The sequence below is a fragment of the Vombatus ursinus genome, unplaced genomic scaffold (assembly GCF_900497805.2).
Source record: "Vombatus ursinus unplaced genomic scaffold, bare-nosed wombat genome assembly UNPS02009835.1, whole genome shotgun sequence".
Lineage (NCBI taxonomy): Eukaryota > Metazoa > Chordata > Mammalia > Diprotodontia > Vombatidae > Vombatus > Vombatus ursinus.
In genome coordinates this window covers 826,402-843,123 of record NW_020949613.1, presented here as the reverse complement: position 1 = coordinate 843,123, position 16,722 = coordinate 826,402, and the positions used below count along the sequence as shown (strand labels likewise).

At 37.5% G+C, this 16,722-nt stretch overlaps 1 protein-coding gene across 1 annotated transcript in view; it reads left to right on the top strand.

Moving 5' to 3' along the window:
* ELOVL5 (ELOVL fatty acid elongase 5) overlaps positions 1-16,722 on the top strand; it is a 91,092-nt gene that overhangs the window by 53,829 nt on the left and 20,541 nt on the right. The window contains exons 2-3 of the mRNA XM_027852995.1: positions 7,190-7,255; positions 9,513-9,700. Coding sequence (XP_027708796.1) covers positions 7,198-7,255; positions 9,513-9,700 — 246 coding nt within the window. The 5' untranslated portion in view covers positions 7,190-7,197. The remainder of the gene's footprint in view (positions 1-7,189; positions 7,256-9,512; positions 9,701-16,722) is intronic.

Genomic DNA, 16,722 nt, shown 5'->3' with positions numbered 1-16,722 from the left:
GTGTGTGTGTGTGTGTGTGTGTGTGTGTGTGTGTGTGTGTGTGTGTGGTCTTTTATTTTGAGGAGGCTTTCTTTGTGCATTGAAGTCTCCCTGTGTTGTATGTATCCCTGGGGACATCTTAAGCATTGGGTTGTGTTACAGGCTCCCCAAGGTCTTAGGCACAGGGAACATGGAGTGGTTTGGGACTTATCAAATCATTGGAAGGTTAGCAGGGACTCTGTGATGACACCTTCAGAGCCAGCCTTTCTGTCTTCTTTGTGGGTTTGCCAAAGTGAAAGGATTTGCTTCTCTGCAAAGGACACAAGCTCCTGAGAGTAATACCAGTATTATCGAGACTGTTCCCCCCAACCCAGTTTTCCTGGACAGTCTGATGGAATTTATCCAGAAAAAGGAGGAGAGGAGAGGAAAAGATAGTTGCTCAGAGTGTGGTGAAACAACTGGAGTCACACTGTCTTTGCCCTAGTCCACTGTTGAGAGGCAAAGGCAGTATGGTGTAGTAGATAGGGTGCTGGATTTGACCTACCTCAAACACTATTTGTGTGACCTTGGGAAAATACACTACCTTGCTCTTAGTAGGTGCTTGATAATGTTTACTGAATTGAATTGAGGTTCATCAGAGTATGCCTGTATAAAAAACCTATTACATATAATAAAAATGTAATATGATAAAATTAATCCCATTCCTTTTGTCAGTATGTTGGATAAATCCTCTGGAAGCCTTGAAAGACATGGACGAGAATCCCACAGGATGAGAAGGCAAGGATAGATTGCATTATGAAAGGAAGTAACCACCACATGCATGAACTCATGGGCATGATTTTAGCCAGTAACATGGATGCTAATTATGCCATTGGAGTGCGAGGCTCATGGCGCCATTGAAGCAGGATTAGCCTGTAATATAGATGCCAATCATATTACTGTCATAACAGAGATAGAAAACAGAATGTACAATTCCCATTTGGTAGAAACAAAGTAGGAAATATTAGAATTTCTTCTCTTAAGTTGTTTAGATGCAGTGTGCCTACAGCTTGCTCTGTAACAGTCTTCAGTACATGTCTCAAGTGCTTTAGTAATTTCAGGATAATTGCATATTCCTTTCATTTTCAGTCTCAGACTGATGAGAAAGCTGTGAGGTAGTTTCTGAAGGATCTAGAATATTACTAATATCTCAACATTAACTGAATTCTAAAACCTAAGAATAAAGCACTTGACTATTTAAAAAGCACTTTATATCCCTTATCCTATTTGATCCTCACAGCAAGTCTGTGAGGTAAGAAAGATGTTCCCCATTTTACAGAAGAGGCTAAGGCACTTGTCCAGGTCCCACAGCTAGCAAATATCCTCTAACATTTATTAAGTGCCTATTCTATCCTAGGTACTGGAGATAGAAGGATAAGAATCAAAGTCCCTTAGTTCAGGGATCTTAAATCTCCTCATGAGAGACACATACACATATGTATGTGTATATATGCAACTAGATGGTACAGTGGTAGATAGAGTGCCAGGCCTGGAGTCAAGAAGACTCATCTTCCTAAGTTCAAATCCAGCCTCAGACACTTCCTGTCTGTGTGACCCTGGGCAAATCACTTAATTCTGCTTGCCTCAGTTTCCTCATCTGTAAAATGAGCTGGAGAAGGAAATGGCAAACCACTCCAGTATCTCTGCCACAAAAATTCCAAATGGGGTCACAAAGAGTCTACTGAAAAATGATTGAACAACAACAAAGTTTTTGTGGCTATGTGGCACCAGTAGCTAAGAATATCAGGAAAGGTTTCATATAGGAGATATTCAAACTGGATTTTCATTTTAATATTTTTTAAAATAAGAATTTGGCAATCAACATACTTTCAATATCTCCATGTACACAGGACAGAAATAAAGGATTACGTATGAAATCATAACTCTACCAAGAATAGCTTATTGGACCTTTTAAAGTATATGTCAATTTTAACATGATAGTAACAGCCCTGCCCTTCTTGTCTTTGTCCCCTTCTGAATCTTCTGTTGTTCTCTGTGTTTTTTTTTTGTTTTATTGACACAGAACTTAGCACAGTACCTGGCACATAGTAGGCACTTTGTCAATGTTTATTGAAAGAATTAAATGATACTTTTTTAAAAAGTCTCCATCATTCCCTCCCCCAACTGTCTCCCCTCCCCCAATAAATTTGAGCTAAACTTTGACAGGAACTAGGAATTCCAAAAAGTAGAGATAAGAAGGGAGTGCAAATATCTAACCCAGGATTCTCCTGATGCCAAAGCCCATCCCTCTGCACTATAAGATACCACCTCTCTAATACAAGTACATCCCATCTTAAAGAATCCTAGGTCAGGAGTTATAAGGGATCTTAAATGTCATGTAGTTATTCAATTTCCTCATTTTTACAAGTGAGGAAACTAGCCTCAGTTAAAGTGGCCTGCCAAAGTCACACAAGCTGAAATTTGAACTCGGGTCATTTGATTCCAAATCCTAGTATTTTTTTCACTGTATAAATCTGCTTCTGAGAAGCTGTATAAATTAAATTTTTGAAATTTGGGTTCTAGTCTTCTAAAACTGGGTCAGTTATTGAGGAGCTAAGTCTTCTTTGAAAGAAGGAGCAAGTTTTCTTTTTGCCCAGTAGGGTCTGAGCAGTATTTCCGTAGTGCTCTGAGTGTGACTTGATTCCTCTTCTAGACCCTGTAATGGACCAGGATGATTGTTGAAACCACATGTGAGTGTGAGATGTTGGTAGATGATTGGGCTTATTATTGAAGAAGATAGAAAGAGAATGACTTGCCTTTATGTCAGTGTTGAAAGGGAAGTAATTGCCCTTTTGCAGGAGGGGTAGTGAAGAGGTGTTAGAACACTAGGGACCTGCCAACTCTTCTGGACTTCCTCTCCCTTGCACAAGCATAATAATTCCCCCTTTTAAAAAACTGATAAGTTTTATTTTTTCATCCCGTTCATTTTCTAATATGTCTCTCTACCCTCCCTCACCTAGACAGCCATCCGTTGTAACAAAGAAAGGGGGAAAAGTAGTCAGCAAAGCTAGCAAACACATTAGTTGCATCCAGTAGTACATGCAGTGTTCCACACCCACAGTCCCTCCTCTTCACAGAAGAGCAGAAGAAGCATTCTCATTCTCTTCAGGACCAAATTTGGTTGTTCTAATTTAATGACATTTAGGTTTTTTTTTTTAATTAAATTTTACTTTATTTAGTTATCAAGCTTTTATCATCTTTTCTCCTTCATAGCTCCTTTCCCCCACAGAGAGAGAGAGAGTGCGCGCGAGCAAATTTCCATATTGGCCATGTCTAAAACTGTGTGACTCATTCTGCTTATTAGTCCATCACCTCTATGTCAGGAGTATTCATCATCATTGGAACTCTGGAATTATAGTTGTCATTGCAACTGTTCTTTTTTACAATGTGGATGTTTTGGTATACATTTTTTTTCCCTGGTTCTACTTATTTCAGTCTGTATCAGTTCATACAGGTCTTCCAAGGTTTCTCTGAAACAGTCACTTTCTTCATTCCTTCAGCAAACACTAGTGTTCTATTAAATTCATACATCCATTTGTTTAGCCATTCCCCAGTTGATGGGTATCTCCCTGATTTCTGGTGTTTTCCCATTATCCCTGGATTTAAAAAAATCACAGAATTCTATTGTCTCTAGCAACATCTCTGTGGATAAATTGTGAATTGGTCCAGGCTTTGAATGATTCGATGTTGATGTTGATGTTGAATGGGCTTGGCGTCAGCCTGCAGGGGTGTCTTGAAGAGACAGTAGAATCCTAGATTTAGGCCAGACCAATGCCCTCAATTCATAGTTGAGGGAACAGAGGCACAGCAAGGTTAAGTGACTTGCCCAGGGTCACACAAGGGACTACTCCGGGGCTTCATCTATAGTCTTGTTCTGTTCAACGTTTTCACTATTGACTTGACTGAAGACGTAAATAACATACTTGGCAAATTTTCAGCTGCTATATTGGAGCTACATCTGACATGTTGGATAACTAAATTAGGATCGAAAAATATATGGACAGGTTAAACCAGAAAGCTGACTCATAAGATGAAATTTAATTGGAATAAATGCAAAGCAGTTAAAAAAAAAAAAAGGCAACTGTGGAAGTTCAGGACAAGGGAGAGAGACATATCTTGACAGATTTGGTAGAGCCAGAATCAGTCATCCAAAAAAAAAACCCAGCAAACCAAGAGTTAGGACCCTATAAACAGAGTGGGTTGGGAGCACAGATCAGGATCTGAGGAGAAAGAGACACAGCAAACAGGAAGCCAGGTCAGACACTCAAGAGGTTAGTCAGGGTTTGCTAGGTCCAAGTCAAGAATACCAGGAGTCAGAGAGCAGCAAGGTGGCACAATGGATAGAGTAGCAGCCCTGAAGTCAGAAGGACCTGAGTTCAAATCCGGCCTCAGATCAAATACTTGACACTAGCTGCATGACCTTGGGCAAGTCACTTAACCCCAATTGCAAAAAAAAAAAAAAAAAGAATACCAGAAGAAAGAGCTGGAAGGGATAAGGGGATGCATTGTAGATTGTGTTAAGGTAGGATTCAGGGCAAACAAAAAGGGTTCATCCCCTAGTAAAGTATCATTAAAGGGTCTCGATGTTTGGGGGTAAACCCAAAAGAATAATGCCCAGCACATAATAGGTTCTTAATAGATACTTGCTGAATTAGATTGAGAGAATACAGTGAATGCAGCATCCTTTGGTCTGGCTATGAATTACTGTTCACACAACATCTCTATACACAGAGAAGACAGGAAAAATGGTGGTTGTACATAAAACCACAAATCCTCTAATAAGGCTTATCCCTTAAACGGGAAAGGGGACACAAAGACAGGAATAATAAATAAGTCACAATTCACACATAAACCAACCTTCTCCCTCTTCCACACACCCCCACTCAGTATCTGGGTGAGACCCTGGGAGGAGCATATAAGTGAAGAAAATCCACAGTATTCTATAACTTTTTTTTTCTTAAATATATTTTTATTTATTTTGTTAAATAGTTCCTAATTCCTTTTTTTAATTTTAACATTCATTTTTTTATTTGAGTTTTAAATTCTTTCCCTCCATTTTGCCCCTCCCTCACTCCTTGAGAAGGCAAGCAATATGAATCTATATACGTATATACACATATACATACATATATTTATACATAAATAATATAAACTTTTCAAAGTTGTCCTGCTTATCTGTTTCATTCTGGGTTTTTTTTCCCTATGCATTTTAAAAAATGCATCACTGTCCTTTTTTTGGAGGGGGGCAACCCTATTCCTAGCCCCACACTCCTTATCTTCCCCCCAAACTGAAAAAAAAAAGACAATATCCACTATCCTTGTAACATATACATAATCAAACAAAAGACAAGCTCCTACGTTGTCTGTGTCCAAAAATAGTCATCTCACTTTGTATCTTGAGTCTGTCATCTTTCTGTCAAGGGAGGTGGCTAGCATGCTTCATCATTTAGTCCTCTGGAATCATGGTTGCTGACCCTTGTTTTACTAGTTTTCTTACACACTAGTCAGTTTAGTATAAATCGTAAACCTCATAGTTATTAAATAATTCTTGTTTATTCTCTGCATACTTTTCAGAGTGGCGGAGCATATTTAAAAAAAATTGAAGACCAGATTAATCAAGTGGGGTGGCTATATGACAAGGTTACTAAAGCTAGTTACAGAAAGATTATCTATTCTTACTACCTCCCTATTGTCTTTGCCTTCTGGCAATTCTGCCTTTTCAGTACTTTTTGTTTAATGCAACAGGCCCTGAAAGGATGAAAAACTTTAGTAGCATAATCATATTTAGAAAATCATGGGGCCAGCTCGGTGGCACAGCAGATAGAGCATCAGTACTGGATTCAAGAGGACCTGAGTTCAAATCCGGCCTCAGACACATAACACTTAGTAGCTGTGTGACCCTGGGCAAGTTGCTTAACCCCATTGCCTAGCCAAAAAAAAAAAAATCATGAAGTTGTGTGTATGTGTGTGGGAGACAAGATTCCTTTCTCCCTCCCTCCCTCCTTCCTTTTGTTGCATTTTGAGTTCCAAGTTGTCTTCACCCCCCAATCCTGCATTAAAGAAGGTGTGTGTGTGTGTGTGTGTGTGTGTGTGTGTGTGTGTGTGTGTGTGTGTAACCATACAATACATACTTCCATATAGCAGTTCTTTCTCAGGAGGTGGACAGCATTTTCCTTTATAAGTCCTTCATAGTTGATCTGAATGATCATATTACTCAGAATAGCTTAGTCACATTAACTTCAAACAATATTGCTATTACTATATACAATATTCTCTTGGTTCTCCTTGTTTCAGTTTGCATTATTTCATGCAAGTCTTTTCATGTTTTTCTAGAACCAATCATCATTCTTACAGCACAATAGTGTTCCAGATTGATTTACTTTAAAAAAGAAATAAAATAGACAGTTTGAGAGGAAAACTGAGAAGTCCTTTATGAACTGATACAGAATAAAGTGAATGAATAAGGAGAGCAATTTATGCTATAACAACATCGTAGAGAAAATCAACTTTGAAAACCTTTAGGATTCTGACCAGTGTAATGCTATGCCACAAATTGAGAGGACTACAGAGGAATAGGCAGCTCCACCCCAACCTCTGGGCACAGAGGTGATGGACTTAAAATGCAGAATGAGACATACATTTTTGTACATAGCCAGTGTGAGAATTTGTTTTGCTGGACCATGCATATTTGTTTTATTCTTTCTTTTTATAATTATTCAGCGGGGGAAGCAGTGGGAGGGAATGCATAAATTCTTGCAAAGATAAGTAAATAGATAAATGTATTTTTCAAAATTGGATTTGTTTCTTTTCTGTTCTCTTGCTAGTCATGTTTTGGATTCTGAATGATTATTTATTCTTCTTATTCCCATTTTTCCAATGAGATTTCAACCTCAGGAAACGAGTTCTTGAGGAACTGAGAAAGTTTGGAAAGCTGGCATTTTAATTAAATCAGGATTATGTCCTTTTGGCATCTAACAATCAAACTGTATTTGTTGCTTTTGTAGATTTTTTTTTTAATGCATCGAAGAGAAATTATCTGACTAAGGTATGAGATTAATTTGTTTTGTTTTCAGATAAATGCTTTACAATTCTCCTAATAAGTTGAACTTTTAGGGGAGAAAAGGCATTTTGAGTGAAGAATAATCAATGTCTATTTTGTTTCTCTTAATAGATTAAAAGATGGAAGCCTTTGATGCATCACTTAATAGTTATATGCAGACATGGCTTGGACCAAGAGGTAAGATGTTAAAATGTTTGTTTCCTTCTTAGAGGCACTTGTATAGCTATGTTTAAGGAATCATTTGGATACTAGCACTTGCTGCAACCTGAAAAAGGCAGATTCATTTCTGTATTCCGGATGAAACCATGGTCATGAGCTTTTGGAAGTCCCTATAATTTAGCAAGTTATATAGTATTACATGGTTGTCAGAGCAGGGAAGAAACCACAGTAATTCCTGACTTTAGCTAAAAATCAAGGTTAGGCCTCTCAAAGCTTATAGCTTGACAACTTTGACAACTTTACCATTGCCATTGGGATTGTAAGTTCCAGATTCAACCCAGTGAATTCTTTTTAATATTGCTGAATGCCCTGGTCAGGTAGGAGTCCTGTGTAGGCAGAGGATGATAGGCCAAGAGTTTAAGTGAAAACTTTGTCTACTTTACTTCTTCTTTTACCATTTTATTTTTTAAAATACCCTCCTTTTTTAGATCATGGCAAAGGTAAATGTATGTATAGAATGTCATCTCTCATTCCCTGTTACTTTCTTTCTGTCCCAAGTGTTTTATTTGCCTATATATGTGTATGTATATATGAGTACATGAATTCATATACACACACATACACACACATGTCTTTATGTATATAAATATATTTTCTAACAATTACACGTATAAACATTATGTCTCAACCCCACACCTTTTTTTTTTTAACAAGATAAGCAGTATCCATTGGTAGGGCATTTTCCTGATTTTCTAATGACAGTCTTATTAAAAATTTCTTAGGAATGAGATCAGATATAAATCTGGGTAGGACTTCAGAGATCATTAATCCAGCCCCCTCATCTTACATAGGAGGATGGCAAAGCAATTAAGTGACTTGCCCACGGACACATAGGTAGTAGAGGGTGTCAGAGTCTGACCTGCAACCCAGGTTCTCTGACCCCAGAACTAGTATTCCTTCTGCTGTATCATACTAAATATCTCTGTGCTTCCCCACCACAACCACCACCTTTTTGAGGGACCTCATCCAAATAATTTAAGCAGAGGAGAAAATACAGTTTCATTTAAGGGGAAAAAACCTTCAGTTTGCAATTTGGCACCCCAAATTTAAATCAGATCTTCCTCTGAGCTGTAGAAAATGAAGGAATAGCTGTGAAGTGATTAGACAAGCTTCCAAACTCAGGAAAGGACCTCAGATATCGTTGATAAACAGTTGGAGCAACTGTTTTGTATCTCAAGGCAGATCTCATCACCTTTTGAATTTCTTACTCTGTCTCAATCTTGAAAATCAGAACTTGAATAGAACTAACTTGACATTTAACCTTAAAGAATGTCTGTCAAGGAAGGAAGTTTGATTCTCCTGATCATGACGGCATCCTTGCCTCCTCTTCTACACATTCAGCTCACCAATTTAGATGATTGGTTTATAGGATTTTTGAGTTGGAAGGGACCTTAGAGATGATCTAGTCCTCATTAAACTGAGAAGAAAACTGAGGCCTGAAGAAGAGGAAGTGACTTGGCTAAGGCCACACCTGGGGCAGAAGCCTGTATCAGAACCCAGGTCTTCAGGCATCAGCATCAAGCCATATTGCCTTCTCTGCCTCTATCCAGTTTCTCCTCTTTTCTATTGCTTTCAGTCATTCAATTCTGCCCACTTTAAATATTCTACTTATTTTGCTGCTGTTGCTTCTCTTGAGTTTCTTTTCTGAGTATTTTCACCATAGCTGCTCCTCACCTACTTAGAGTAACCACATCATTAACCTAGCAGTCTGTTCCCCTCTTGGGCTTGGCTTTACTGGCCACACAGACAGAGACTGGGCCTGCACAATCAACTTCCGAATTCCAACACCACCACTTTTTGGTTTTGTCTTCCTTCCCTACATGCAGTTCTAAAGACCTAGTTTAAATGTAGTATTTGGCCCTCTCTTAATTTACTTAAAAACATTTCTTTGGAAAGGAATGTTTGTTTTGGATGAATTATTTCTCTTAGTAACAAGTTTAAATAAAATCTCCATTCCCACATGTTTCAGAGCCCATCCTGAGGAAGTTTATTGTCTGCAAAACTTGTTGGAAATTCACCTGGGAAAGTATACTGCAGGTGTGATTTTTGTTAGTTTTTATTGAGATGGCCTTCTGCTAAAGGGACCAGTCTAAAAAAATGGTTCAGAAATACCCCTTTCTGAAGAAATATTTGACATGTTTCCACTATTTTAATATCTGTACTGTTTGTTTCCATTCACTAAATATTTTTCTTTTTTTTTTTTATTCTATTTCAGATTCCCGTGTAAAAGGGTGGTTTCTTCTGGATAACTATATACCTACTTTTGTCTTCTCTGTCTTTTACTTATTAATCGTATGGCTAGGACCAAAATACATGCAGAATAAACAGCCAGTCTCCTGCAGGGGCATTCTAGTGGTTTATAACCTTGGACTTACGCTGCTGTCTCTATATATGTTTTATGAGGTAGGAGATGGGTTGAGATTTTATTTTTATTTCTGACTGTTACTCTTGACTCCCTCCTGTCTGTCTACATGTTGCTGACCTGAAAATGATAAAGAAAAGGAAGGAGAGAGAAGGAGTCATGCCAATGTAACATCTGTTTTCAGTGGTTTTATCCTAAACACCCACGGTGTCTTAATATAAACATCCCCTACAGAAAGAGGGTTGTGGAAGCAATTATTTGCTTTCAGTATTGCTGCTTATTATTATTTTAGTGGAAATAGGTTTGAAGTTTTAGTTAGTTAATGATTAACATATCACATTTTTAGGGTTCAGAATCTTACAATGGATTGTTTCAAGAGTTTTTGTAATGCCAGCAGAATTCAGGAGGAAATTTAGCCCAAATGTGAGAAAAAGGAAAAAATAAAAACCTGGACATTTTATTAATAATAATAAGCACCAAATAAGTTATTGTTACTTGCTGGTTTCATTTTGATGGGGTTTGGGGGTTGGGGATTTTTTTTTGTTGTTTGTTTTTTATGGATATAAAGGTATTATGGGGAGGAGGTGTTTTTTGGTTTGGCTAGGTTTGGTGAATGTGAGCACACTCTACCTTGAGCAGATAAAAGTAAATAACTTGTGATTTGACTATTAAGTTTAATGTCCTTTTTTAAAGTTTGGAAAAAAGCCTGGTTTTAAGTTTTATATTCACTGGGTACATGGACTGAGTTCAATTCAGATTTGGTTATTTCTTCTACATCACTAAGAGCTCATCAGATCAGGCTGTTTCTGAGACAGTGCTATAGCTTAATGAAAAGGACAAGTCCAATCTAAACCCACCTTATTTCTCCCATTGCCTGGTTTTATGGAATGTACCTATACGCCTCTGAGCCCCAGGGGCTAGATAATTTGCTGTCTGTGACTCTTAGGACAAGAGTAAATAAAGAGTCTTCTACATTTTTAGAAACCTTCAAAGCTCTGCCCTCTGTAGGTTTACAAAGAGCTGACCTCCAGCCACCATTTTGCAATGGAGAATATATTCAATACTTCATTCCTCACATTTACATTTTTCATCTCCTTTGTATTGTAGTATGATATTAACTCTTGAAGTTAAGAGTTTGAAGGAAAGGGTTGGAGCCTAATGAGATTTATGCTGGTGGAAAATAGAAATCTCTATAATTCACCTAAGTTGGGTAGATAAAATCCTTCCCTTATATAGATGGATCTCTTATTGAGAGATAATACAGTGTAAAAGATTCTGTTTAATTAAGAAATCACATTCTTCCACAGATATTTTCACAGACAAGTCTAACCTGGGTGGTTAGATTGTGAATAGATATGTTATTTTTTTAAAAAGAATTATTACATAGAATAGATTTCTTCACTGAAACAGCTACGTTTAATCAAAAACTAAGTAAAAATAAAAAAGTTAATGATTTTACAGTCACAAGCAACTCAATAAAGTATTATAAATGACAAAGATAGTTTTAAATTAAGAGACAGATAAGTGTCTTTATTTTACTATATACTTTCATTTTGTTGATATTTGTAATAACCCCATGTAACCTTAAATTGTAATTTAATTTGAGCTGTTAATATCATGTAAAGCCCTTACCTTTTTTTTTTTTTTTTTTTTTGCCTTTTTTCCTTTTTTGTCCTGTTCTAGAACAAAGGAAGTTTAATTAGCCTCCGTGAATGGATGTTGGAGGATTGGAGGCAGGGGCTATTCACAGAAATGACGTTCAGGGACTTCCTGGCCTCAGCAATGTGTGCAGAACATTGATCAGTATACAAGTGACTTAACAACAATACAGTCAGATTCCTTTGAGTAAATGCTTTATTTTTCCCATTTACTTTCATAGATGATAGAGCCATCTACTTAAGGAAACTTTTGTTTATATAGTTCAAAAGATAGTGTTCTATTTTTCATCTATACAACAACATTCTGCAACTTTTAAAAATACATAGCCCGATTAAGAAAACAAAAAACTAAAATGTTATTTGGCATATTTATTTTTTTCCTTAACATAAAATTTGGATTTTTTTCTCTTCCTTTTTATAAATTGAGCTTTTATCATATTTTTTCAGTATATTTTAGAAAAGGCTTCAGATCTTAATTTTAAATCAGTAACAAATTAGTACAGTAAATAGAGGGTGACAGGCAGGTAAAATTATGTTTGCCTCAAAACTTTATAGCTCCCCAGCATTTTTCTTCCCACAGAATGTCAAAGTTGGAAAAGACTCCAGAGACCAAGTAATTCAACCCATACCTGAAAAGGCTTCCTTTGTAACACCCCCAATAAGTGTTCTCCCACTCAGCTTCTGTTTGTGGCTCTGGTTAGAGACAAGCCACCATCTTCCAGGGCAGCCCATTCTGCATTTGGGTGGCTGTAAATGTGAGCAGGTTTTTCCCTAACATCAGTCAAAATTTGTTTCTGCAACTTCTACCTATTGATACTAGCTCTTGGCCCCAGAAGGCAAGAACAAGTCAGATTCTTTTTCTACATTTCCACTCAAATACTTGAAGATAGCCCTCCTATCAGGGGTTCTTAACCTGATATCCATGGACCTCCTAAGATGAAGTCTATGGACAAATTTCAGGGAATCCATGAATGGGGAAAAAATATATGTATTTTAACTTTTACTAACCTCTAGCCAAAATTCAACATTTCCTTGAGTTATGAACCTAGTCAACAAAATTATTCTGAGAAGGGGTCCATAAGCTTCGTCAGATTGCCTAGGGAGGTCCATGATGCAAAAAAGCTTAAGGACCCCTGGTTCAAGTCTTATCTTTTAAACCTGTCAAGTTCCTTCCACAGATCCTCATATGGCATTATCAGAATCTGGTTCACCATCATGATTGCCCTTCTGGACAGTATGCAGCTTATATGTTCCTTGTTGTTGTTTTTTCTTTACTTACATCCTCTTTTTTTTAGCAGGTATAGTACTACTATAAAGAGGAAAGAGAATTGTGTATAATTGCTGCCAGACTAGGTGAACCCAAGGCATTATAGTACCCATAGAACCGGAAGTAAAATTTCCCTCCTGTGCCCTGCTAAGTAATACTTAGAACTCCTGGTCTACTCTTTAAGTATCTTGGAATCTTAAGAACTGGAAGGAACTTCAGATTCTAGTCTGATCCCATACTAGTGAAAGAGTCCCCTGAACAACATAATTTTCTCACTGTCAGTTTTCTGAAAGTATTTTTCTTACTTTTTGTCAGGCAAGGCCATTTACCCCTCCTTTGCGGTTCTTACCTTTCATTTTGAAGATTGGGGAAGAAGGTAGAAGGTTAGGAGTTATCTGAAGTGAGAAAACCACACTATATTGTCGTCTTCAGTTTTGTGTAGGGCCTGGGGGAGGAGGGACCAGGGATGCTCTCAGGAAAAAGAGAATAGGGACCAGAACAAGGAGAAAGTACTTGAATAAGTACAATAGGCTGTGTTCTCCTTAAGTAGATTTGAGGTCCAAGGATTGATACTCCTGGTCTAGAATTGATGTTTGTGTGTCGGGTGAATTTGGTCCTGTGTAGACCTGGCAGTCACCAAATCACTTTCCAGACTATACTAGTCATTGTAAGGTTAAGGTTTTCATTTTTCTGTCGACCATTAACAGATTGAGAAGACTTGTTTTGCCTTCTTGCTAACTTGTCATGAAGATTTTTGTTTTCTTAAGTCTCTGTTAAGAAGCCATGCCAGCCTTGAAGAGTTTGAAGTTAATCAGCTTTCAGTCAGTGTAGGGGAGAGATACAGAAGGAAAAAGGAAGGAAGGAAGGAAGGAAGGAAGAGTAAAGTGGTCTTGGGAAACCCAAGACTCAAATACCAAGAGAAAGGAGTTGGGGGTAAGATAAAGGAAAAAAATACTAAAATGACATTTGAAGACCATGAAATTAAATTTCGAAATGTAGACTATAACCTGGTTCATCATTTAGATGTGGTTTTGCTAATGCAATTATTACCAAGAGAAAGAGAGAAAAGAACTTGGAGGTTATAGTAAATTTGGAATTTAGAAAAGCATCGTAGAGGTCACCTAATCCATCCCCAACATTTTATTGATGAGGAAACAGGCCTCAGAGACTGTTAGTGAGTTGGTCACACAATGATAGTAAATGTTGCCCCCTCCCCCAACTCAAAATCTGGTGTTCTTTCCGCTTCATTACTTATATGTTGCCTCAACTTAAGACCCACTGTTTCCAGGTAGATGTTGTCTGTTATTTTAGAGTCTGTTCTAAGAGGGAAAAAAATGAAGATCTTTCATTTTATGCCTATCAGAACATGGATTCAGTATATGTTTGCACTGATTTAAAAAAAAAATCTTAAAATTTTATCTAAACTGAATTAACCTAAGATCAGTCATTAGTTGAACCGAGAGAAAGTTGGAACTGCAAGTTAAGATACAATAGTCTGCAAGATATTTGTATTTAGGAATACTTCCTCTGTAACCATTTGCCCCTTACTGTTTCTGAACTGAATTATTCCACCAAGAGCATATGGAGCAGCGAGGAGGGGAGAACATATATATACACATAAGTACCTAAACCCCATTTTTACCTTATCTGGAACTGTTGTTCCAAAGAATTCATGAATTAAAAGCACCAAAGTTTGTGTGTTCTCTTACTCTTAGATGTCAAGTAATTGTTAATTAGCATCATGTACCTTCTTTGTGCCAGGTCCTGCAGATACAAATATAACTGGGACAGCACCTGCCCTCAGAAAGCTTACATTCTCTTAATTATTCGCCACTGGGGCTAAGAAGCTTACATTTCCTAGGCTGGGGGAGGGTGGGGGAGACAGAAGAGGGGGACGGTGTCTCAGATTAGTAAATAAAAGGTATATACAAAATTACTTTAGGGGACACTATCAAGTAGGGAAATTAGGAAAACCTGTCTTGAAGGGAGTGGACCCTAGGTGACCTTTGACTGTTTATGAATAGAGGTGAGAAAGAACATTACGGATATGTTGGGTGGGGAGTCAGCCTTTGCAAAGGCACAAAAGTAGGAATGGAAATATTTGCATGGGAAATAGCAAGTGAGCCAGTTTGGCTGGAAGGTAGAGGATATGAGGGCTGTAATTGCCAAACAAATAGGGTTTGTATTTTTTCCAGGAAAAAAATACAATGTTTCATCTCTCAAAATGTCAAAAAATCACAAATGCTAATATTTTAAATGGAAAGATGTGTATATATAGTGAAATTAAATGACATTGTTTTGTAGCTTTTTTTTAAAGATTTGTGAAGTAATTTTGTTTATTATAAAACAAGAAAGTAATTGAAACATTTGATGGTATACATATTTAATGGGCTCATTGGCCAGTCAAATCTATATGTGTTCTCTGAACTTTTGAGGACATGCAGGGATATTAATAGCATCCCATTAGTACTTGCACAAAAGCTCTTTTAGACCAAGCTGACAGGCCATCCTTTTTATTGCACGTTTTGAAAGGTAGCATGATAGAATTGAGCAGCACTGGCTTGGGAAGCTCGCTGCTCTCTAAATTGACTTGTTGGTTTTCTGGCCTTCTCTTTTGGGGTTCTTAAAATAGCAGCAACAATTTCAGGAAATTCAGATTTTTTAAGTATTTAAAGGATTTGACATATGATGCATTTCTTGCATATATCACTGCTACTTTGCTGTGACAGAAACACATATGTACCAAGTACGTAGGGTTCAGCACAGTTCCCCTTATTCCCTTGACTCCTTGAAAGACTTATTCAGACCTCTCCCATTCTTATTGGTTGCAAAGACTGCATAATTATGAGTTGCATGTGTTGTAGAGGGATTCTTGTTCAAGTATGGGTGGGTCCTGATGACCTCTAAAGTCCCTTTGTCAACTCTTTGATTATTGGATTTCATAGGAACACAGATTTAGAGGTTGAAGGGACCTTAAAGATTACCTAGTCCAATCCCATCCTTTTATAGAAAAAGAACTGGACCCCACAGAAGGACAGGAACTTGCCTAAGATCACACAGAGAAATAATGGCACAGCTACAGTTAAAACTCAGGTCCTCTAACTCCAAATTCATCACTCTTTGACCACATGGCACTACCTATTTTTTTTTTATTATATTTTGAAAAATGTATTTATTGTGCTTATTGACTGACTCTTATTTCCCAGTTAACAGATGTGGAAATGGAGGGTACGGAAAGGCTTTAAAGGTCAGGGGATGGTAATATGTCTAGTAAAGGCTCTACAGAGGTAGTGTGGTCCTTTGGAAAAAGTACTGGATTTGAAGACTAGGTACCTGAGTTCGAATTCTGACTATCATTCAATAAGTGTGACCGTAGGCAAGTCACGTAACATCTCTTTGGCCTCAGATTACTCATTTGTAAAATGAAGGTGTTGGACTAGATGGTCTCTAAGGTCTCTTCTAGCTAAATCTATGGTTCCTCTTGTTCCTTACAATACCAACTCATCTTAGTCTTCAGTCCTTCCTTGACCTTGAAAGTCTAGCAAGTCCATTCAGCCTTAGCTTTTTAAAAAATAACTCATTGTGATTAATGAAGTTGAGGTTCTTCTCCCTTTCTCCCCCCAGTTTCTTTTTATTGAAAGATTTTTGGCAGGCTAGTAAGAAGGATAAAGGGGAAATGAGTGCATTGCGCTCCTCAGTTTGGGGAAGGAGAAAAGGTTCTTTCTATCAGAAAGAGGAGGGTCAGCAACTAAATACATGTATTTTGTAATTTTAGATCTGATGTCTATCTCCCTACCTTTCCAGTCTTCTTAGACCTTAATCCCTGCCGAGTACTCTCCAGTCCAGTGACACTGGCCTTCTGGCTGTTCCACAAACAAGACATTCCATCTCTCCACTCTGGGCCTTTTCTGTGGCTGTCCCCCATGTCTAGATTCTCTCCTCAACTTCACTTATTGACTTCCTTGGCTTCCTTTAAGTCCTAACTAAAATCATATCTTTTACAATCCCTCTTAATTTTAGCATTTTTCTCTGTTAATTATTTCCTACTTATCCTGTATATAGCTTACTTTGTATATATTTGTTTGCTTGTTGTCTTCCATTAGATTGTAAGCTCCTTAAGGGAAAGCACTGTTTTTTG